Below are 25262 nucleotides of genomic sequence, written 5' to 3'. Positions count from 1 at the left end.
CTATTTGTATCACAGTTTTAGGTACAGATGCATCTTGTGATGTCCCATCTGAATGTTTGGTAGCTGCAGTCCTTAGTGAGATTTGAACATCTTGATTAACATCACTTTCTTATAGAAAGTTTTGAGTACGAAGGTTGTACTGTAATAAACAAATATTTTATTTTGACCAATTTACATAACATACTTATGCATACAAAACAGCATTTAACATCGCGCTTTTTTTCTTTGAAATATTTATCAGGCCTTCATTATAAGTAAATATTATACAAAAACCCTATCTGAAAAAATTCATAAAACTTGAAAACCTCTTCCAAATATAAAAACAATAATCATCGAAATCAGTTTGGCCTAGGTCAATCTAGTTAAGCCTAAAGTATTTAGGCCAAACTAGATTGTCCTAGGCTAAACTAGTTTGGCCTGAAATTGGGTTTGGCCAGGAACATATATAATGAATGCATCCAAGAATTTAATTTCTTACTATTGTACAGGTATCCCTTGCTTAATGCAGGATTTGATTATTTGATTATTTTGATGATATGAAACCGTGCTTTACAATTTGTTTATGCTTCTAACACAATAAAGTGTTATAAATTAAGACACTTGGCGGGTTTTCTCATCTTTATTTAGTTGATACGTGTGAAAATTTTACACGTTTCGGGCTCTTAAGCCCCTCTTCAGCCAACTAAAACATTAAAAAAGAATATAACATACATATAAAAACATAAGTATTGTAGAAATCATAAAAATATAAAAGGTACCTTTCACTTATAAAACAGTTCTACAAAATCCTTGATCTAAAACATATTCTGGACATAAACTTATTATATAACTAACACAAACTATAAAACATATTCTGGACATATTCTTGATATAAACATACTCTGGACAACAATTATCAATTTAGTATACAATTGATTATGCCTTCCACTCATAAATCTGTTTTACGAAATCCTTATTTCCTTTGATACGCATTGACAATATAATACGAATTTACATAACTTTACAATATAAATTTACATATCTGACGTCTACAATATTTTTTCAATGTATGATTATTGGTTTATTTAACATTTCAATATTTAATATCATAGATTATTATATGAACTAATGATTTTACAATGTCTTGGAGTTGGTAGACATGATTAACAGTTAATATAAATTTACATATTATTTGACTCCCATTACAACATTACAGTTTTTTGTTATTGTTGATTTATTTAACAGTTCGATAATTATTATTAATTAGCACATTGCTCACAATAATAATAGTTTGGATCTAGTGAATACAATTAATATAAAATTTTTAACCAGTTTTCGTTTATAGAGATGCTAGGATTTTTATTTATACTATTTTGATTTTTGATTATTTCTATACTTTCTTTGAATTTTCTTTTATATGTATCTTTTTCTCTGTGTAAAATATCTATATTATTTTTGTCTATATTACAATTATTTAAATTATTTATATTTACAATTATTTGATTATTATTAACACATGAATTTAATTGTGGCAATCCCTTTATATACACAGCAGAAGTTTTATTCATGCAGCTTTACCAGCTGTCTTTACTTAACATAGATACTGTATTTTCATTAATGAGATTGATATACATGGTAGGATCAAGGGACTAATTAACCATATTAATCAAAGGATACCTGTTTATGAGAAATTGTTTGATGTTTCCAAATTATATCTTTAAAATAAGTTTTCTTGATTGTTTACCTTAAGTTTAAAGTAAGATGTTGATATTTTTTAGTTTTAAGTTGTTATAATACATTTTTATGTTGTGTGCAAGGCCATCAAAATCAAGGCCTCTGTATGGGGGGGGGACTATGCATAGGATGAACACCTTCGTCTCTTAGCTCAAAGAAAAATCCCAGCTCCTCTATCTCGATAGCTCTGATTGTATCTAAGGTTTTAATTTTTGCATTGTGAATATTTTTAATCCATTGAAATATAATGTAGAATTAATTTTTCTGGGATTTTTAATATATATTAAATTTTTTAGATTTTATAATATTTATAAATTAAAACAAAATATGAAATATTTCTCTCTAATTCACTGAATAGCACAATATACAGAATGAAAATATTTTTTCTTGTATAATAGAATATTCTGAGTGGAAACTGTTTCACATTATAATAAATTTGTGTGTGTGTATATATATGTGTGTATATGTTACTGTGAAAGACCGAAATTAGAGAATGTCGACACATACAAAATACATTGGTGAAAGACCGAATATTTGGTTATATTATTGTATGTTCGAACAATCGCTGGTGTATGTCAACAAACACAGACATGCTTTGGTGGAGGTCGAAACGACAGCTGAGAAGCCGATGTCGACAGAGAGGAGAAACTCTGTTGCCAAATTCTTCGCTATTTCCTTCCGTTCAAATTGGTGATACCATATGAATACAAGTCCCTGATGTCGACTGTGGTCGTACAGATGCCCAAAATGTGTTGAGGTTGTTGTTGGAATAGAAGACACTGACTTTTATAAATTAGCAAACAAAAAAGGCAACCTCAAGCAGCTTTATGTCCGTAATCAGTTTGTAATTTGTAAAGGAAAGTTACTTTCCATAGATGAGATTTCGTCTCAAGAAATATCACTGAGAAGAACAGCTGCAGATAATTTGAAAAGTGAAGGGCAAGGCTATACACACTGTCATTGCAAAATGAAGTGTTCCACAAATAAATGCAGTTGTAAAAGCAAGGGACTCTTGTGAAATTCAAAGTGTCATAACAGTTTAAGTTGTTGCAATAAATAAGATTGTATAACGTTAATCACAAAATTTATGTGTAAGTTTACTATTCTGTATTATTTTTATTTTTTGATTATGAATGTACTGTTCATTTTAGGTTCAACAGTTTATTTACATGTGCTGTTACTTAAGCTTTCTCCTATTTTGACATTAAAAAGTTGCATTTTTGTCTTGTTGAATAAGTGTTTTTATTACATTAAGACAAAAATGCAACTTTTTAATGTCAAAATAGGAGAAAGCTTAAGTAACAGCACATGTAAATAAACTGTTAAACCTAAAATGAACAGTACATTCTAAAATTTATTAAAGAAAATAATACAATAATAAACTTACACACAAATTATGTGATTAATGTTATACAATCTTATTTATTGCAACAACTTAAACTGTTATGACACTTTGAATTTCACAAGAGTCCCTTGCTTTTACAACTGCATTTATTCATGGAACACTTCTTTTTGCAATGACAGTGTGTATAGCCTTGCCCTCCACTTTTCAAGTTATCTGCAGCTGCTTCTCTCAGCGATATTTCTTGAGACAAAATCTCATCTATGGAAAGCAATTTTCCTTTACAAATTACGAACTGGTTACAGGCATAAAGCTGCTTGAGGGTACCTTTTTTGTTTGCTAATTTATAAAAGTCGAGTCTTCTATTCTAACAACAACCTGCAACACATTTTGGGCATCTGTACGGCTACAGTCGACATCAGGGACTTGTATTCACCAATTTGAGCAGGAGGAAATTTTTTTTGAGGTTTATAATATTTTCATTGCTTGCAGTAGAAGATTCTCTTTTGCAGCTGCTCTTTTTATAGAAATAAATTCGTGTTGTTCAGTCAGGGCTTGACATGAAGACATGGTGGGTTGCAGCTCCTCTTCAATATTTTTCTTTGGAATATGGTATTTGTTATGGCCACTGCTCAAATTTCCTTCAAAAGTATTAATTTCTTCAAGCTGTTCTTCAGTTTCAATATTTGCAATTTGTTCACCAGGCAAAGATGACAATGCTATGTCTCTTTTTTGTTTAATGCCAAATATGGCTTCATAAGGACTTTGGCATATTCCTTCATGATATATAGTGTTCTTGGCAAATTGTACAAAGGACAAACCATCTTACCATTTATTTGTATAATTATCATTCATCCATTCAGTTAATATATTCTGTATATCCCGATTGGCCCTTTCAACTGAGCCTTGTTTGACTGACGAGGCTTTCCATGAACTGTCTTGACATCTTTCCACATAGCGCATAGTTTAGATATGACTTGATTACAGAATTCCCTACCATTACTTGAATGCAATATAGCTAGAGCACCAAATGTTAAAAATATTTGAAGGAGGTGATGTGCTACTTCTTCAGCTGTCTTAGTTTTCAAAGGTAGTAGGTGGACAAATTTCGTTAAACGATCTTGATGCCCCATTATGAACTTATATTCGCCATCCTTGTGTGACTACAGGTCTATCAGATCGACTTGATATCTTGAGTTTAACTCTGAACTGACCATTGGTTTCACAACAATACCTTTTATAGGTGCACTATGTTTCATTTGACATTGTTTACATAAATTTAAATACAAAAATACAACTTCATATGTAATGTTTTTGTATTTAAATTCCTCCATGGCTTGTTCTGCTGTGAGTTTCAGATAGTATACTGAACAATTTATCATTGGTAACATAATACTGTATATTCATTTCTCCTGGTTTTAATGGTACAATTAATTTCTCTTCATTAATTTTTAAAACATCAAAATGTTTTAATCATTTGTAATCCAACGGTATGCTGCACTTAGTTTTAGCAGTATTTTAGAGTACTTTTCTTGAGAAAAATGAAAACAATTGTCTTCTTGTTTACTTGCAATTAATGCATGTAACTTTTAAAAAAAAAAAGTTCTTGGTTCACTGCAGAATCCATTCAATATAAACTAGGGTATCGGATAAAAAATAAAATTTAAGAAAACGTTGCACACACTAGGAAACTTTGCATAAGACTGACAAACAGCAGTGTTCCAGAGTATAACAAATAGATACCACATGATTTTAATTGCGGCAGAACAAAGGATTTGGCGACAGACTGTCACCTTTCTGTCAACATCGGCTTCTCGGGTATCATTTCGACCTCCACCAAAGTTTATCTGTGCTTGTCGACATACACTGGCGATTGTTCAAATGTATAATAATATAACCAAGTATTTCATCTTTCATCGACATATTTTGTATTCATTGACATACTCTAATTTCAGTCTTTTACAGTAACATATATACACATATATATAAACACACACAGTATAATAAATATATATAATAAATTATATTATAAAATTTAATAAATTACATTATATATANAATAAAATTTACAAATTTATCTATAATCTGAACACTTTATATTGCTAATTATTTTATATTGTCTTTTTTAATGCATTATATTAGAGTTATAAATTGTACTTGAATAATTTTCTAGTTTACAAATGGCAAGTCAAATAATTAAACAGTAATTTATTATGATATATTGACATTAACCAGATGTTTTTAAATTTTATTTCATAACTTATTTAAGTACTCATTTTGGTTTTTTTACTACTTAGATGAAATAAATAAAATACTTGATAAATAATTCACAATATACGTTATATAATTTTTAAATTATTTTTTTTTGCTTAAATTATTAAAATTTAACCTTTTAGGCATGTAAGTTATGAAATATGATTTTGTTTTAAGAAAAGATATCTAAGAAATTACTTCACAGATTACTTAGCATTTTTCATTCTAAAAATTTAAATTTCTAAAAACAGTCATGCGTCATTATTTATTGAAGCATATATAGTGATATTAATATTTGATAGTGTATTAATAAGTAATCTAAACAAATTGTGATTAAAGATTTAGTATACTTTTTGTCTGTAGTAACTTCTAGCATTATTTTATGATGTGTGGTAAATATAAAAGAACAAAAACAGTTTAAATTTTTGATATGTAATTAATTTAAAAAAAACAATTGAAATTGTTTTTGCATTGAACTGATGTGAAGAATAACTTTTTGATTGAAGTTAAAGTTATTGTTAAAAGTTAGAAATTACCATATTGTTCTGAAAATAATAGTACAACCACCAAGTTTCAAGAAGTGTTTCATAAGAAAAAAAATAAAACTGAATATGGTATGACTTTTCTATACAAACATTCCAAAACCCTATATATATATATATTAGTAATAGGTCAAATGACTGCTGGATTAAATTGGGCTACTTCTCAGCTATTATTTTTAATTAGTATAGTTTGTCACTATAATCATGTTCCTAATACCTGCCTCTAGTGACAAATTATTTAAATATTCATTAAAAATAATAGTGAGCAAGTAGCCTGATTTAATCCTGCAATTGTTTGGCATATAAATTTTTCCTTTTTTCACATCTGCATAATCACCTACATTTTCTTCTTGAGTGATTTTCAACACTTTCAATCAGACAGTTCAGTAAAAAAAACTTAATCTGCCATATCAGGATAAATTTAATAATTATAAATCAATGCAGTGAAATTGTGATAAAAATTCAGTAAACTTCATATCTGCAGAACAGACATGCATGAACAGACAAGAAACAGTATTACTTCATACTTTCAATAGAACTACTCGGATTTTCTATAAATGTGCTTCAAAGTAATTCGTAATACCCACATTATTTGATTTAGAAAGCTTGATGAGACTAAAGAACATCATTTTGTTAGTGGAAATATAGACTATGTAAAATGTTGTATACTCATATCTGATGCTAAATATGGTATAAGGAAGAAATTGTAATGTCTTTTGTCATTAGAATTGATGATTAAATACACTTAACTACTTTATTTCAAAAAACTGGATACTTAATTATATAGCACTCACCAAATAAACCATTACCAGTTCATAACCTAACAGAAAAATTCTTTCTATGAACGTTTTCATTTATATGTAACAGACATCCTCAGGTATTGATGATATCGAACTAACGGCTAGTAGAATACAATGTTTTTGAAAGTTCCATTTAACTATGTAATTTGAATACATTGCGTTAAAATTGAAAATATGTAAAATATTTAAAACATCTCCGAATAAATAATTGATTTCACGTAGATCATGATGTAAATATCCTCCGTAATTTAAAATATCTTTGATGCGCGTTTCAATCATTGGAATTTAATTCAAATATGGCGCACCATGCTGCAGAAAGCGTATTGGTTTCTTTGAAATTAATACCGACCCCTTTTTTAATTGCCTTATGTATCTCCAGCGATTTGAGGTACTTGAGTTGTGCCTTATCTGATACTTTGTTTAGCAATTTAGCATTTTGTAGATCAACATGAACATTTTCATTATTCGCATATGTCACTAGTGTCGTCGTGGTCAGTTTTTTTCTTAGAGTATTCATGTTCTTTCATCCTCATGGCGAGACCTCTTGCAGTTGCTCCAATGTATGTTAAAGCATGGTTAACCCAGTGATCTTGAAGAGGAACTGCATAAACCCCTTGAGAGTTAGAATCTTCTATGCGATTTTTGTCATTTCTGATAAGAGAGAAGACTGTAGGGGACTACTAAAATACACCTAGCGATATGCTAGGTGTATTTTAGTAGTCCTTGCAATCTATATATATATATTAGAAAATGTTTTGTTGTATGTGATAACCCTCATCTGTTCATCTCGTGGCATATTCCTCTCCCTCCTATTTATGTATTGGTTTGAGATGCTTGACCAAAGAGGACGGGTATCCATGTTGCATTGCAAGGGCCTTGATCCTCGACAATTCGTTTTCTTTTTCATTTTGCTCCGAACAATGTGTGTGTGTGCCCTTTTTTACCAAAGCTAAAAAAGCAGAGACTTCGTAAGAATAAGGGTCATGTGAGCAGTTATGTATAAATACATATATGGTAAAAAGTAACAGATTTTCATGTTTGTAGCCCAAAAAATAATTAGTAGTCCAAAATAAAAATTAACCCACTCTGGCAACACCACTGCATCATGCATATCTGTATTGATATCATATACTGACAGTATGGTCATCATTGTTTGTTCTAAGTTACAGTAGAGCCTCAAAAACTCGGCCTAATGTGGACCGAAGGGTGGCCGAGTTTGTGAAAATGCCGGGTTATCGGGAATGGGGTTAAAAAAGGATAAGTATGCGTGTTTCCTCAGAAAATATTGTACTGTACTTGTATGTATTGTTTGCTTGAGAATACAACAGAGAATAAACTGTCCAAATACCCTTAAACAAAGGAAAAGTACGTCCTTTATGAAGGCATAGAGCCTTTACTACATGAAAATGAAAATTAATGAATACACTGTGTACAGTAATTTACCTGATAAGACAGACCTCAGAAAAATACTTTGAGAGCTTTTATACTTTTATAAAGCTGTCTATAATGAAAATTAATTAACTAAGGATTTTTTTGCCCTGCCAAGGTGTGGCCGAGTTATCCGAAGTGCCGAGTTTTCGAGGCTCTACTATATAAGGAAAGTTTGATTTTTGGGGCAAAAATTTCCTTGAAAAAAGTGCAAGTTGTTTGACCTGTAGGAGATTCAAGTTCTGAGGTATTGCTGTGTTATGTAATAATTGATAAGTTTTTGTTTTAATTAAAATTATATAAATTTATTATTTTTAGAATCAATACTAAAATAGTTAAATAATTTATGATGATTTTATATTTAATACATATATATACTATTGTGATCAAAAAAAGTATCAGGAATGATTAATTAAACTGCGTGGTGCAAGAGGGTGTTGTTTTTCATGGTTTCTTACAACTTTCATCGATATCTAGCAGTAATCTGTATGTCATCACCTGTTTTCATTTGCAAATAAATGCTTGTTTTGTGTGTCAAGAATTTTTATGCTTACAAATTTTTAAAATGTAGAGTGTAATTGAGCAAAGAATGTGCATTAAATTTTCTTTTCACAATGGAATTACTGCTCTGGAAATGTTGCAAAAAGCCTTTGGTGACAATAGTCTATCAAAAACTCTTAATTTTGAATGGTATAAAATGTTCAAATTATTTGATCCTATAAAGTGAAATTCACTGCAAATCCTGAAAGTATTATTACAAAAATGACTTTAAAACATGTTTCAAAGATTGGAAAAACATTGACATAAGTGTATTAAAATGGGAGGGGATTACTTTCAAGGGGACAAAATAAGTTTTGATGAATAAATTCAAATTAGCATTTTATTGAACAATTCCTAATACTTTTGATCATAGGGGTATAACACATATGTAATTTATTTTATTATTTAACTGTTTTTTCTCTTGTATTTTTTTTTAATAGGAAAAATTAAAGAACAAAAAGAAAGACTATATAGGCAGACCATAGAGCTTAAGGAAGAAATTCTCCAAAAAGAATCAGTCAAATATAAAATTGTTTTTCATAACATAAAGAAAGAAAATGAATCAAGAAAAAATGGTAAATTTTTTTGAAATACAGTGGAACCTCTATATATTCGTAATATTTGATATTTGTCACATTTTGATGTTTTATTTTTCCATATTCGTCAGTATTTTCTGTATTTATCATCATTCCCAACACCAGAAGTGGCACTATAGTTGCACGCCCATGCTGATCAGCTAGCCATGTTAGCTAGCTGTAGTTAATCAGTATGCTTTGTGCAGTCATTGTGTGTTGAGTTATTGAAAAATAATCAATGTGAGAAACCAAATTCCAATCGCTCCAAGGTGGCACCCGAATGTTGCTATAATCAACAAAAATATAAATACATTCAATGATAATGTAATTGCCTACTTCAGAAAAGTTTTAAAAAGCAGACAAAAATACATAACACTGGACAAGTTCTTTATTAAATCGAGTGCTACTGAATCATCAGCAAAACAGACTCCATGATCATAATTGGAATTACCTAATGTTTTAATTGATATGTCTTCTTCTGAACAATAATACTATATTAATAATACTGTTTACAAACAACATAATTTTTATTCTTTTACCTTTTTTTCAGGATGGGAACAGATTAATTGAATATCAGTTATTTATTATGAGAAAAATTGTTTCTATATTTGTCATATTCTGTATTTGTTAGGTCCTTAGGAACAGATTAATGACAAATGTAGTGGTTTATTATAAGAATAGATGAGTAAATATATAGTATACATGTGTTGCATTTTCTTTTTCTATGTTTAATTTATTTAAGATGAGCTATCTTATCAAATCTGTAATTTGGGCTCAAAAATCTATGGAGAGTTAGTTTTTTAAAAAAAATCTTTAAAGAAAAACTAGTTAAACTTAATTAATTTAGTGTTTTATTGTTTATTTCATTTTTATTGTCATTTTTTGTAGAAAGGAAATGGAATGATTGTGTAATTAGTCAAGTAGGGGTAATTCAGAAGCATAGCAAGGGATGTTGAGTGGTATGTGTTTACAATATTAGATTATGATGTTCTTTTGTGCCCTATCCATTCTGGATGTTTTATGTCGTTAGAGCTATCATATTCTTATTGCTGACTCTTCTGAACAGTTCTTTCAAAGACATTTCTTAGCCATGAGATTCAATCTTGTCTTGGTCCTCTTTCCAGAGATTCTTTCCTTATATAACAAGTTGTAGGATTTGGGACTTGACACCATTTCTCATCACATATCCAAAGTATTCCAACTTTCTTTGTTTAAAGATGTTGAGCAGTTCTTGTTGTTTTTTCATTCATCACAATATTTCTGTATTGGTCACATGTTCTACCCAGGATACTCTTAGAAGCCTTCAGTAAATCCGCATTTCGAAGGCTTTGATTTGCTTTTCAGATATTTCAGATATTATCAGATACAATCCAAGATTCAACTCCATATGATAGCACTGGAAACACACAGCATCTGATTATTCTACTTTTCATACCAAGGGTTAGATCTCTAGAACATAGCTATTTTTTCATTTTTGTGAAAACAGTTCTTGCCTTTTTTATTTGTGTTCTGATCTCTTATCATGATCCCAGTTTTCATTCAAGACAGTTCAGTAATCAAATTTTTCTACTCTTTCAATTTCTTTTGATCCAGCCTTCTACTTGCCCTGGGTTGATGTCCTATTTATGACCATATTGGTCTTTTTGATGTTGAGCTCTTAAACCATATTTTTTGCTTGAGGTTCTGACTCAATCTAGAATCATCTGAAGGTCTTTAAAATTTGTGGAGAGCAGTCCTTTGTCATCAGCATAACAAATGTTATTCAAATATTCTCCAATGATCTTGATGCTGGTGTCAAGATTAGCCAGTGCTTCTGGAAAAAATGTTTTGAGTATATGTTGGAGACTGGAGGATAATACACCGCCTTGTCGTACACCTCGATCTGAATTTGCTGTCAGTTGACGTTCCCTCTGCCCTGTGTGGTTTGATTCCAGTAAAGATTGATGATGATTCTGATGTCTGTCATCAATGCCAATTTTCTACAGTGCCTGGATTATCTTTTCATGTTGGCATTTGTTGAAAGCCTTTGTATGATCTAAAAAGCATATATGTATGTCACATCCCATATCTCTGCATTTTTGTATGAGCATCTGCATTGTAAATAGGCCCTCCCTAGTGCCCGTGGAATTTCAGAAGTGAAATTGTGTTTCTCTGGTGTTCTCTTCACATTTTTTGTAAATTCTGTTTTGAATGATTTTTAAGAAGACCATGAGGTTGGTAGTTCTGTATTTATCATATGACTTTGCATTGGCTTTTTTTTATTTTTATTTTGTATAGTGAGAAAAGTCGATTGCAACTAATCATTTGGGAGGATGCCTGTGACATAGATGGCATTAGAGTTCTGTTAGTTGATTAATGTTCACTTCTGATAGGAGTTTCAACATCTCTATAGGGATGTTATGTGGACCATTTCCTTTCATGTTTTTGAATGATCTTGAAACCTCTCTCTCCAGTATTGGTGGTCCAGTGTTACTGTTTGATAGATCATTCTCCTATTATCATTGAATAGTTTTTCTGTGTATTCTTTCCCTATATTAAGCTTGTCTTTTATATCTACTGCCAGGTTCCCATCCTTGTCTTTTAGCTATGAACATATCTTCTGCCTGCACTTTCCAGTAGTTTCTCTGATCATCTTGTTCACATTAAAGAGATTGTGTTTTTCTGGTATACTTCTAACTCAGTGCACAATTTGGTTTTATGACCTTATTTTTGAAAGTTGTTCTTAAGTCTATTAAGAGAGTATGTTATTGGTCATTCTTTCTTTCTTCTTTTTCTTTTATTTTCTTCCATTTAAATTCTACAGATGTTCTCTTGATATGTTCTCGTCTTTTCTAATTTCTCTTGTACTGTCTCTTATTGTTGCTCTTTGTATTTCATCTTTGAGGATGTCATGGTCAGTTTGTGATTTGGGGATGGGTTTATACAGTTTCAGATGCAGATGGCAAATCAATGGATTGTAGTCTGATATGTCTGCTCCAGGGTAGGTCTTGGTTGCAGTGATGCTGTTTTATTTATCAGAAAAAAGTCCTATTTGACTTCTAAGAATGTTATCTGGTTTATCGCCAGAGACTTCCAGGTGTAAAGCCTTCTGGGAAGCAGTTTGAACCAGGTGTTGATCACCATCTCTTCTTCTGCAAAACTGTATGAGGCAAGTCCCTCTTTCATTTCTTTCTCCAAGACCATGTGGTCCAATGATATCTTCCTCCTTGCCCTGAAATCTCCCATTATTATTGTGATCTTACTTTTCTTGTGTGTTTTAACACTGCTTTGATCTGATCATATAATTCTTCAATTTCTTCCTTTCCTTTATCTGAAATTGAGGCATAAACCTGTATGACATCATCCCCAAATGGATTACCTTCAAATTTGGTCATGATGATTGTATCCAACAGTTGTGTTACATTGCTTACCAATCTTGCTATTGCTTTGTTTAGTACAGGGGTCGCCAAACTTTTTTGATCGTCGACCCCCTAAACTTTTCAAAACCTCACATCGACCCCCACCAAAAAGTTTGTTACAAGCAAAGAAAAAGCTCTTACTATTTTAATATATATCTTTTAATTTTACATTTTTTTACATTTATTGTACATATGTTAATAATTTTTGTAACTGACAATCAATGAGATGGATAAGATTGATAATCCTTAGCAAGATTAGTAATATTCAATTCAAAATTTATAAGTTTTAGTCTTTTCATTGAACCCCTAATAATGTTATATCGACCACTTTGGCAACCCCTGGTTTAGTATCACCCTGACTCCATTCTAATGTTTTTGTTCATCATTGCTGAAAGTATTCTGAAACACAACATATGTGATATTAGAATCTGTATTTTACAAATGTCACAATAGTGCTAAGTAAATTATTAACAAAGTTCCAATAGTAATATTGTGCACCAAAGATATCAAAGTTTATGAAAATATTTAGAAAAGTCTTTATAAATCCATTTTTACAAATTATTTCCATAGGAAAGGAACATAATCCAAACTATTGATGAAATAAGGACAAGGCAAGTCTTGGTGTGGTCTGATATTACTTCCCTAAAGAAATAATTCACACCATAAAAATTAGTGCTATTTCAAAGTATGAAAGTTATCCTAGAGAAATCCTTTCTCTTATTTTTAAAAGTTATGTTAAGTGTTGTTATTAACTAATGTTATGGAAGAGTAACTAGATAGTCATTAACTGAAATTTTCAAAAATATCAAAATAGTTATTTCTTCAGTTATCAGTAAACATGTTCCTAAACAAATATATTTACTTTAAAACTCATCCATCAATGTCATTATGCAAAATAATTAAGTATATGGTCTTTAAAATTTATTGCTCATGCTGGTAGCATTGAACTATCAGCATTGAACTTCAGGTGTTTGTTTAATGTCTGAAGACAGTTCAACATAATGTATTGCTTGATCATTATTCATGAATAGTATCTGGAGTAATTGCGAAAAGTTAAAAAGATTGTCCCATGTTTACATATTTTCAGTAATACAGTTATTGACTTTTTGTGAAAATAACATTCAAGGTGCTGAAGTATAAAAGAATCAGAAAATCATTTTGAAATATAGCAAGGTTCTAATGCATGCAATGCAATGTGAATATTTTAGTTTATTTATATACCAGAACATAATACAAAATCATAAAATTTCCTGCTGTGTTACTTTCAGATTTTAAAAGTAAGTTTGGCCATTTTCAACTGAAATCTCTAGTTGTTGAACTAAAACTAAAGAACAAATTTTGTTTTTTAAAATTTCTTAATGGATATCTTAAATATTTAAAGAAATCATTTTAATAATATAGTAGTTAGTTTTCATTGAATTTTATGCATTCTATAATCTTGATCTGAATTCTAGTTATGTTTGAATATAGAGAAAAGCAAGATAAAAGTAATTTTTTCATGCTTAGCTTGGTTGGAATGAATTATATTCATAAAAATAATAATGTCAATATTATTTTTATGAATATAATTTATTCCCTTCTTGTTCATTTTATTTAACTACATTTATGACTAAATTTGTAATGTATAACTAGTTTGGACATTTATAATTATAAATTGCTAAATTATTTGTTTTTATTGAAATAGAAATCATATTGTACATCAATCATGTAAAGAAAAATCTNATAGATTAACATTTTTGTTTCAGGAACTTTGAAACTTAAACCAATGTTAGTGTATCATTCACAGACACCACATGCTTTAAAGAGTCTAAATAAAGACATGTTGCCATTTTATTGGAAATGGAACAAGAAAGCTTGGGTCATACAAGATGTTTTCACAGATTGGTACAAAAGTTATTTTTACTCTACTGTGCTTTGCTTTTGAGAAGAAAATAAATTACCACCCAAGGCACTTCTCTTGGACAATGCTCCAGGACATCCTCGAAACCTTGATGAAATAAGAACACCATTGTATGTCAGGGTTGTTTACATGCTTTCCAATACAACATTTCTTTTGCAACCAATGGATCAAGTGGTTATTGCAACCTTCAAAGCTTATTAACTCTCATCATTTCCAAGAATGTATTAGAGTTTTAGACACTTCAGACAAAACAGTTAAAGACTATTGGTTGTCTTTTGATATTTTGAAAAGCATTAAAAACATCAAGTCAGCTTGGGATTCAGCTTGTTCAGCAAAATGCTTAAATGGAGTTTGGTGTAAACTACTGCCAGAATTCATGCATGATTTTAAAGTAGCACATCAGGAGAATTTAATTGAAGACATTACCAGGCTTGCACTTAATGTGGGATTGGAAGATGTAACAGAACTTTTAGAAACCTATGATCAGCCACTCTCAAATGAAGACTTAGAAGAATTATACAAAGAATTAGATCATGAACAGTCAAAGAAGGAAGAAAACGAAGAAGAAACTCCAAGAGTTATGAAAACAGTCTATCTAAATCCTATCCTTTCAACTATGGAAAGTTTGACGGATGAACTTTGAGTTAGACAGCGATTGGGAGCGAAGTGCAAATGTAAAAAGGAGCACCATCACATCCATTCGGCCATATTCCAAAATTCTTAATGAAAGAAAACAAAAATTTAAACAATTAATGATGGATTTTTTTTTTTTAAATGTGAGATCCAAAACTTTGAAATATTATTTGTTTTCCTTAAGATTTTTTAATAAAAACATTTCACTTTATTTTATCATAAAATACATTTTAAAAATTAAATTTATTTGTATTTTGTATTATATTGTATTAATAAACAAAATTATTTGTGTATTTTTCACTTATGTAGAACCTAACCCTATAACTCAGTGTAAATATGGGTTCATTTTATGCCAATTCAATTTGTGCCGGCTTTTGTAGGAAAAGAACTGCAGAGTAAACAGAGGGCTACCTTTAGTATAATAAAAAAATTGTATAATTTTTGTAAATAGTCATAATTCAATTCTCAGATTTTCATTCTTTTGTAATAAAGTATTTTATCTGACTTTAAGTTTTTATACTGGCTATTAAACATAATTCTGATGACTAATGAAGTTGTTTAGAACATCTTTTTTCAACTGATGTTCTGTAGAATAATAATTTTTTTTCAGATATGCATTCATTTTACTGCAAACACAAGATAATTTAGAAATATGTAAGTTTATAAATCTAGAGTTACAGCCTGTTCCAGCTACAATTTTTATTTATTAAATGTTTTTGGCTATCTGAGTAGCCAGGATTCAAATAGTAGACCATTAAATGAATGTTCCATCTTCAGTTTTGAACATTTATGTAGTGATCTACTATTTGAATGTTCAGTCTTAAGGATGGCTATTTAGATAGTGGAAAATGTGTAGATATAAACATCTACTGAAACACAATGCTTAGCAAATAGATACCCACAATTGCCATAAATAATCAGGTTAGTAATAGGCTTATATATACTGGAAGAAGAGATCGGATCGAAGATCTGGGTAGTGTAACTGGCAACACATCCACATGGTAAGCGGGAATTACAGGTTTGGGTTTTGCTTCAGGCTGATTCTTTTCTTCCAGTTTATTCTAAATTAATTAATTAAATATTATAATTATTAAATTTAATACAATGTGGTGCCTAACACCTCCCTCTAGTGCCAAATTTATTTGTAATTCATAATTATTTCCAATTTATAGCCTGATTATTTACGACAATCGTGGATGTCTCTTTGGAAAATGTGTAATAAATCAAAAAAAAAAAAATGTAGCTGGAACATGCTATAACTTCTTAGATTTATAAAGTACTAGCTTACCCGTCACGCATTGCTGCAAACTCAAAAGAAATGAAATTCAAGCAAACTCGTTATGATAAAATTAAATTTACATTTTATCATTTTTATTGAAACTTATTATTATTATTATTATTATTCATTTTCATCGGGAAAACATTTCAAAGTGTCGTTTCAATTCTATTTATTTATTGAAGTGCTTATGGATACACGATATTTTTTGTTTTTCCGTCTGGTGTGTATGCGAATAAATCAGAAGGTTTTCCGACACGTGAGCTGGCCACATATAGTTGTACATGTGAGAAGCACAGATTCTTTAAATTTAGCCCACATACTCGCAGAGATTGTTAGAAGTGCATATTCCCCATTTTTATATATTTTTTAAAATCCTTTATAATTTTGATTATTTAATTGCTCCTTTCTCTCTTCCTTGGCATGTTGTGAAATTTGTGATAGTTGGATAATAAACTGTTTTATTGTAATTTGTCTTTTTAAATTATTTTGAGTTGATATTAAAATTGGGAAAAGAGGGGATCCCTAGATTGGTAAAATAGGTGAATTTCCTCCTACAACTTTGGTTGTTGTTCGGGATACAGTTAAGGTTTTAACAGAGTTCAAGCAAATACATAATTAACAAAAAAAAGTTGAAATAAAGTGATTAAACAAAAATTATTACAAATATCGTAAATAACAAATGCATATATAGAGAGATTTTTTGGAGAGGGGAAATGGTTTTCACAATTTGAAATCGATCGAACACACAGAATACACAGTGCTTGTATACACGCACGCCATCTATCGTAGGATAAATGTACTATGCCAGAAATCTTCGCGGGAGTGTATTAAAAAGCTTTCCAAAGTTTCATGGCAATCGTACTATGCCAGAAACCTTCGCGGGAATATATTAAACGACTTCCCAAAGTTTCACGGCAATTGGATAAACGGTGTGGTAATGCATGAAGGACACACACACACATTTTTGTATATATAGATTAAGTAATCTATGATTTGGTGAAATCATTAATTGCTAGTTCAACTTTAATTTTTCTTATTGGTTGGTTACTGTTGTTCAAAGAGTTTCCTCAAAACCAGTATGAGGATTGGTAATTTTCTGCAAATTGAATAACTTGAATAAAGTATGATGCTTTAAAGTTTTGGTAAATATAGCAATATACATCAGTGTATATCATGTATTTTATAATTTTTTCCTCCTCTTAATTTCAAATACCACTTTATCCTCTTCTATTTTACTTTCCATTGTAATTAATTTTCTAAATACATTTATATAGACTTTTAACGTTTTTAAACATTAAAAGTCATTACTTAAAAAGTCATTTACTGAATTTTATTTTAAAATTCCATTTCATTAAAAACAAGAAAAATACACAAATTTAAAATGATTGGAAATATTCAAATATTTAATTTTGTTGTTCAGAATGCATTTTAAACAATTTTTATACATTATTTAACTTGTAATTTTTAAACCAAAAAAATATTATTCAAAATTAATGTTTTAAACAATAATACTGAATTTTTAGTTGTATCTAAAATAAAATTTTATATTTATTAGGCTTCAGTATGCATGATATCTGCAGGAAGGTAGAAGTCATTTTGCTATGCAGAGAAAATGGTAAAAGTGATATTGTAGATGCAGTGAGAAGATATTCGGTAGAAAAAGAATCAAAGTTAAAATTTTGTAATTATTTGAAAGGTAAGTATTGATTAATAGTGATAAAAGTTACACTAAAATTGATTCAATAATAATGAATAAATATAAAATATTTTTAAATTTTAAAAGTGTTATCTGAGATAGCATGTTATGTATTATTCTTTTTTAATAATAATCACTTGTAATTCATTAGGGTTTGTAGAAATTGCATGATTTCTTCTTTTATGTCTCACTTCAAACTGCTGACTTTTTTATAGATTATTTTAAAATCAATTAATAAATAAAATATATAATAAGTATTTGTCTTAACTTCCAAACTGATTTTATATATTTCAAGTAGCTGATATTTTCATTGTTTTCAAAGACAAGCTTTACAATTGTATTATCATCATTTTTCTTCCTGCACAACCTTTTTACATTTCCATCAATAGTCTAATTGTATGCAAATAATTTGCTACATAAATGCACAAGTATTAAAAAATTATCTAATATAATAGTTTTCATGAGTCATTTACTTTGTAACTATGCAAATGTTAGCAATATGGTGCTGTTTATATCTACTTATAACAAGCAGTTATTAGAAGACAGAAGTTTTAACTATTTCTGACAAACATTTGTATTGTACTATTTATTATTTCCTTACTTTTTATACTGTTGTTTACAGAAAATATCAAAAAATTAGGTTTTTAAAAATAATTTTAGGCAAACATTAATTATAGAGTAGTGCATCTATTGTCACTGTTTCTTAGCTTGACAGTATGTTATTTTATGCCAAAATTTCAAGTTGGATTTTAACACCATTGGTAGCAAGTTTTTCCTTGTGTATTTTATACAAGCCTAATTTTAATTTTATTCATAAAGCTTTTAGTCCTTTCTTCCATAGGATTTTATTCTTTTATAACTACATTTTTTAGCCATTTAATTGAACTTAATGCACCATGATTTTACCCTTCAATCTCTTCAAACTGCTGCAGTTTATAAATCTACCAATCTTATGTAGATTATATTGAGACCTGTACTTATAGAATATTGAATGCAGAAAAATATTCAAACTTTCAAGAATTTAGTCTGTTTTCAAAATTATGAACATACCCAACTTTTTTTGATAACAAAAACATTAACAAAAATAATATGTTTATTATATTAGTATGTTGTTACAACATCAATTTAAACATTTTCTGAAATTTTTAGAGCTGTCAGACAATTACAAAAAAAAAAAATTATCAGATTTTCAATTTTTAATTGTTTCAAAAGTATAAACACAAGTGCATAAAATTAGTATGATAATTTTTTTTTATTAACTATTGGTTTAAATTAGTTGTCACCAGAGGATTGTACAAATGTGGTGCCAATTTTAAACAGGTTTTTGTAATTTAATACACTATCTCATGGAAAAACATTCTGTTAGTGCTTTTGGAAATACATGTAATTTACTAAGGGAACAGGACAATCTTTTGACAAATTTTGGCAGCTGTAAATTGATCTACATGTGCTGTGAGAAATGTGTTAACTCAGGGTGAAAATTACAGCAGAAATAAGAGAAGTGGAAGGCTTAAACTCCTTACACTTAGAAATAAGAGATTTTTTTGGTTACTGAAGATCAACAAGTTGTCTGTCAGAGAATCAGCATCAACATTGCCAATTGTAGTTTCACCAACAACTGTATGGAGATGTATGCATAATAAAAATGTCAAATTTACAAAAATTATTGCCAAACCGAAATTAACACAATTGCACAAAACAGCTAGATTAAAGTGGGCCAAAAATAAGATGACATGGAAAGAGGAGTGAGAACAAATAGCCTTTTCAGATAATAAAAAAATGGAATTTGAAATATCAAGAAGTGTTATATCAAAATTTAATCACTTTTGGATCACTAATTGGGTGAGAGAACTGGAAATTCCAAGAGGATAATGCTGCCATTCATGCATCAAAGTCAGCTAAAAATTGTTTTGCCAAAAAAAAAAAAATTAATGTAATTGATTAGCCATTGTGGAGTCCTGATATGAATCCAATAGAGAATGTTTGGGGCATTACGAGTTGTCTTGTTTATGGCCAAAACAGACAATACAACACTGTAAATGAACTGAAATTAGCTATCATGGATTGTTGAGAAAATATTAAACAGCAAAATGTATGTCTGAGAGTATTTGATTAAATCAAATGGTAGATCTACAAAATATTGAGACATCATAAATCATTTTTTTATGCACCTGTGTTTATGCTTATGAAACAATGAAAAATTGAAAAATCTGTGATAATTTTATTTTTGTAATTGTCAGATAGCTCTAAAAATTTCAGAAAATGTTTAAATTGATATTGTAAACAACATACTATTGATAATATAATAAGTACATTACTATTCTTAATTGAAATTCAGATTATTTACAAAAATATCAACTTTTCGAGTCTATCTTTATCCATTTTATAAACCCCAGAAGTAACAGTTAACATGTTTTTTTTTTTTTTTTGAAGAATATACTTCTTAAAACAAAGGTAAACAATAAGTAAAAAAAAAAGTTCACAATGTTAAAAACGATCAAGTGTCAGCCTTCTGTTATAGGTTCTGACACTTTACATTAAAAACATGAAGAATTCTTCTCATCACATTGTCCTTATCTACTTTTAACTGCTTCAGGCCCTCTGGTGGTAGTTACGAGTTGTCCTTACTTAATTTGCATAGCGATACAATTTCTGTACTGTAATTACTCAGGATATATTTCTTCTTAATTGAAGTTCAGACTATTTACAAAAATATCAATATTGTATAAAATGGATAAAGATAGACTCGAAAAGTTGATATTTTTGTAAATAGTCTGAACTTCAATTAAGAAGAAATATATCCTGAGTAATTACAGAAATTGTACATTACTATTGTTAATGTTTTTGTTATTGAAAAAAGTTGGGTGTGTTTATAATTTTCAAACTGTATATGGATACAATACATTAAAATACTAGTGTAAAAATACTAAGTTAAAATTTGTGTTTGGTATAAATTTTATTATATGTTCTATGAAGTATGCTACTTAAACAAAATTGTTTATTATTAAGAGCATTTATTAATTTCATTAGGAAATGCAGACTTTCCTGATCCAGATTTGATATTACAATATGGTCCATGTCGATCTGTGATGGGTTATTTGCCATGGCATATTCGTTTGACAGAAATGACGTGAGTATATCCTTACTTGTATAGAAATAACCCTGTAATACTCTATTCTTTTAATAATTAAATTATTGAAATAATAATGAAATTTTTAGATATTACATTTTCTGTAAGAAAGAATTTTGTATAAATCTTTTACTTTCCTGTTATGAATGAAATATTACAAAAAATTAAAAATAAATTCTCTCTCAAAATATGTATTATAACAACTAGCTGTTACCCGCGGCTTCGCTTGCATGGATTTTTCAAGCAAACCCTATTTACATTCAGTATTTCAACAACCATAGTAATTGTTATTTAACACCTACTGCTGAGAATGATGAGAATTGTTGAGAATCAAACAAACTGTTTTTAATTTGATAAATTTTCTGAAACATTTACAATCATTTTATAATCAAACCAATATGCAAAAAGATATTTGAATTTAAAACAGTTCAAACATTTGGTTAAAAAATCGAAGTATATAAATATTTATAACAATGTCTGAAATGTTATCAATTTAATATCCCTAAGTACTCAATGAAGACTAAACGTTGTTGAAAACAAAACAACGCATCTAAAATAGTACAGTAGAAGCCGTTCTTCAGATTAAGCCTTAATACTTTCCCTCTCCTCCTGCGGGGGAATTTCGAAAAATCCCTTCTTAGTGTGCATTTTCATGACGTACTCTGTGTACCAAATTTCACCTTTAGGTTCTGGAACTTTCTAGAAAAAACTGGAACATTCTCATTTGAAACGTCACATATTTTCAAAGTCAACCACTTTCAAACCCCATATCTCTCACAACCTTATAGCTATCGAGACACAACCACCATAGTGCACGATGGGAGACTTGGGGCTACTACCACACACAAACACCATTCATGTGCGATATGTAGTTTTGGCTGCAGAGTGACGTATAGGCACAAACACGTCCATTTATATATATAGATACAAATAAGAAAATGAATCAGTTAATGTAACTATGTAAATGTACTATAGAATAAAGAATATTAACAATTTTTCATCAATAAAATATAAAAATATTTTATTTTTAATAAAGTATTTTTCAAACCTGAATTTTTTAAACAAAAATTAGGCCATATAAATTTTATAATAATAATTATATCTATACACTAGTTATGACTATATATTTCAAGATTAGGATGAGGTAAGTGCACCCTTGGAGTAACTGCATCTTTCTGTAATATCTTACCAGCTTAATTTAAACTGACTGATAATACATTTGTAGCTCATAAATTTAGGTATTGATAGTATTCAAGCTTGTTTTAACATGACTGCCAGAAGATAAAACCAGACTTTTCAAACCATTGCTGCAACCACAAATTTTTATATTTAAAATTCAATATTTGTGATTGTAATTTTAGGCTAAAATATTTAGAAAAACATTATGGAATAATAAGTGCAAATATTCTAAAGTTGTAAAGCATCTCACCTGTTTGCTTTATGACAGGGTGCATTTACCCATGAAATTTTAATCATTGGGGTAAGTGCACATGCCAGTGAGGTAAATGTACCTCTTGTATTCTACACACACACTCCTCAAGATGTGGCAAAAGAAAGCTAGTGGTTAATTACTTTTAGTTTTAACTTTAGGAAGCATCTTATTCCAGATCATAATAAGACATAGACTATCTTTTCAAGAGAAACTTACTCTCAAATAGTTTAATTTGGTTTTGTAAATCACTTTACATTTCTATTGCTACTAAGGACCTAAATTACAATAACTATTGCTGGTTTTACTGTTGCCTTTTAATGTTCATTGTTACTTCATTTGCTGTAGCTATACTTGCAGTGGAGTGAGTATACTGAAGTTTCTCTAAATTGTGTTAGAATTTTAACAGAATGGTTTTTGGGCTTATCATATGTGGTTATATCTTTTATTTAATTACTAATTTTAAAATATTTTCACAGCCAATTTTTGTAAAAGGAAATGGTTATGAAAATAATGTTAAATTAGAAATTAAGTAAAATGTATAACCACGTATGATAAGCTCTAAACTTTGAATTTAGTGTTACCATTTTAACATAAAATGATACAAAATAGAAAGGCAAGAAGTATTAGTCAAAATGTATTAAAGTTACTACACAAATGACAGGTTACTTTCACAGCTTTTGCACTTGGTCCACATTTGGCTTCCCAGCTATTACAGTGGAGAGTGTATTTATCCTTACTATTAAGGGTAAGTGCACTCTCCAATAAACTTATTTTGGCTCAACAAATAATACTGAATCAATATGAAAGGTAAGGAACAGGCAAGTTATTCCAGCAATTAGTTTTTAAAATCAGATAATCTTTATTCTACGTCATTGGCTGAAACATTCAAATTTTTGAGTTGTTGTATTTACCTCACCAGACTTTTAAGCAATTTATTTTAAAAACTTATAATCAATTAATTCTTCCTCTTCTTAGCATTGAAGTCCTGCTTCTATGAAAGGTCTGCTTTCTTGCATGCCCTTCTCCTTTTGGTACGGTTCAATCCGTCTTCTGGCGTGACGTTTACCCTCCTCATGTCATCTAATTAATTAATTAATTAATCAATTAATTATCTTTAGAATATATTAAAATTCTTATTTTAATTTTAGCTGTCAGAAATTTTAACTTTTGTTTTTTCCTTCTTACAGTTTTTCAAGAACCCATCATCAAATAGATTTATCAGACTTTTTTAATAGTCTGGTTAGGTATAATAAATGTGAACAACGTTTTGGTAAATAAAATTTACAAATCTGTATTTTTATGATTTTGTTCATAATTATCATATTTGGAAATCATATCATATGTGACTGACAAAAATGAAATATTGAATTTGTGAATTGTATGTTTTCATAAACACACAATGCTGTATTAAAATAAACAATGTTTAATGTTATAACAATATATTTTTAATATCAAACTTGCAATGATCTTAAAATTTCAGATTTTATGCTTTGCTGTAACAATTATTTTCTGTTTAGGATATTATTATTTTGGGTAAAACAAAAACCATATAATGTTGAGTTCTTTAACATTATAATTTCATTGAAAACATTTCATATTACAAATTTAAATTAAATTGTTAAAAATTCTTTTATATTCAACTAATTTAAGATACTTGTAGAAATTTTTAAGTTGTAAGAAAGACAATTTTTGATTTTTAATAATTTTTAAAATGTTAACAGTACACAATAAGGTGAGAATTACATGACAGTCTTTTTATAACAATTGAAAAATTAGACAATGCATGATACACACCATATATGCTGGCTTATAAGCTTGATCTTGAAGTTTCTAGCTTAAAATTCATTGCCCATAACACAAATCAACTTATATGCAGTAGGATATTGATAGGATAGCATTAAAATGTGGATAAGAATCTGATAGCCTAATGCAAAAGTGTATATACTGTATAATAATGTCATGTTGCTTTCATAAAAAAACATTAACCACAATATGTTTTAATATACAATATTATATATTTTATGACAAAAGGAATATGGACAATAAGAAATAAGTAGAACACCAGACAGCCACTAAAAATCTTCAATGAGTTATCTTGTAAGAACTCTATTAGGCTCAACCAAGCTATTAACAGTCTAGTTGTTAGACAATAGTATTCTGCAAAAATTACCCAATAATAGTATGACAAAACTAAATATTTGAATACTGTTAGATATTTGATAAATTCAGTCTGTAAGATATTGAATATTTTGAACATTATTTAGAAAACAAGATAGGAATGTTATTATTTTTAAGCAAATGTTTAAATTTCTTAATACAGGTAAACATGTATCGAATATTGACAAGTTTTGATATCCTGATGATGATTTTTACTTTCTCCACTGTTATACAGAGGGAAAGTGTGGTGATCAGACAAAAAGTGACCTCCCCCTCAGATTTTTATATTTTTGGACTTAGGATACTTTGAAACGTCAAGAAAGTTAGGGGATTGATGTTATTAAATTTTGATGATTAAAGGTTGAGGAGTGGGGAAATAATGGGGGTCATATGTATCTCCAGTAGGGTCACGTTTGAGGACGATCTTACTGGTTAGTGGCATTT

The 25262-nt window shown here is 29.2% G+C and overlaps 1 protein-coding gene across 1 annotated transcript in view; it reads left to right on the top strand.

Annotated features, from left to right (window-relative positions):
• Positions 1–24085, top strand: part of LOC111612456 (dehydrodolichyl diphosphate synthase complex subunit nus1-like) — a 39202-nt gene extending 15117 nt beyond the window's left edge. The window contains exons 2-5 of the mRNA XM_023353671.1: positions 9059–9193; positions 17959–18099; positions 21130–21229; positions 23849–24085. Of these exons, the coding sequence (XP_023209439.1) occupies positions 9059–9193; positions 17959–18099; positions 21130–21229; positions 23849–23939 (467 nt within the window). The 3' untranslated portion in view covers positions 23940–24085. The remainder of the gene's footprint in view (positions 1–9058; positions 9194–17958; positions 18100–21129; positions 21230–23848) is intronic.
• The last annotated feature ends 1177 nt before the right edge of the window (positions 24086–25262 follow it).

The sequence above is a fragment of the Centruroides sculpturatus genome, unplaced genomic scaffold (assembly GCF_000671375.1).
Source record: "Centruroides sculpturatus isolate CEXI.00-Female unplaced genomic scaffold, Cexi_2.0 scaffold1763, whole genome shotgun sequence".
Taxonomy (NCBI): domain Eukaryota; kingdom Metazoa; phylum Arthropoda; class Arachnida; order Scorpiones; family Buthidae; genus Centruroides; species Centruroides sculpturatus.
The sequence above is the reverse complement of the archived record's forward strand: the minus strand, read 5'-3'. Positions and strand labels throughout refer to the sequence as shown.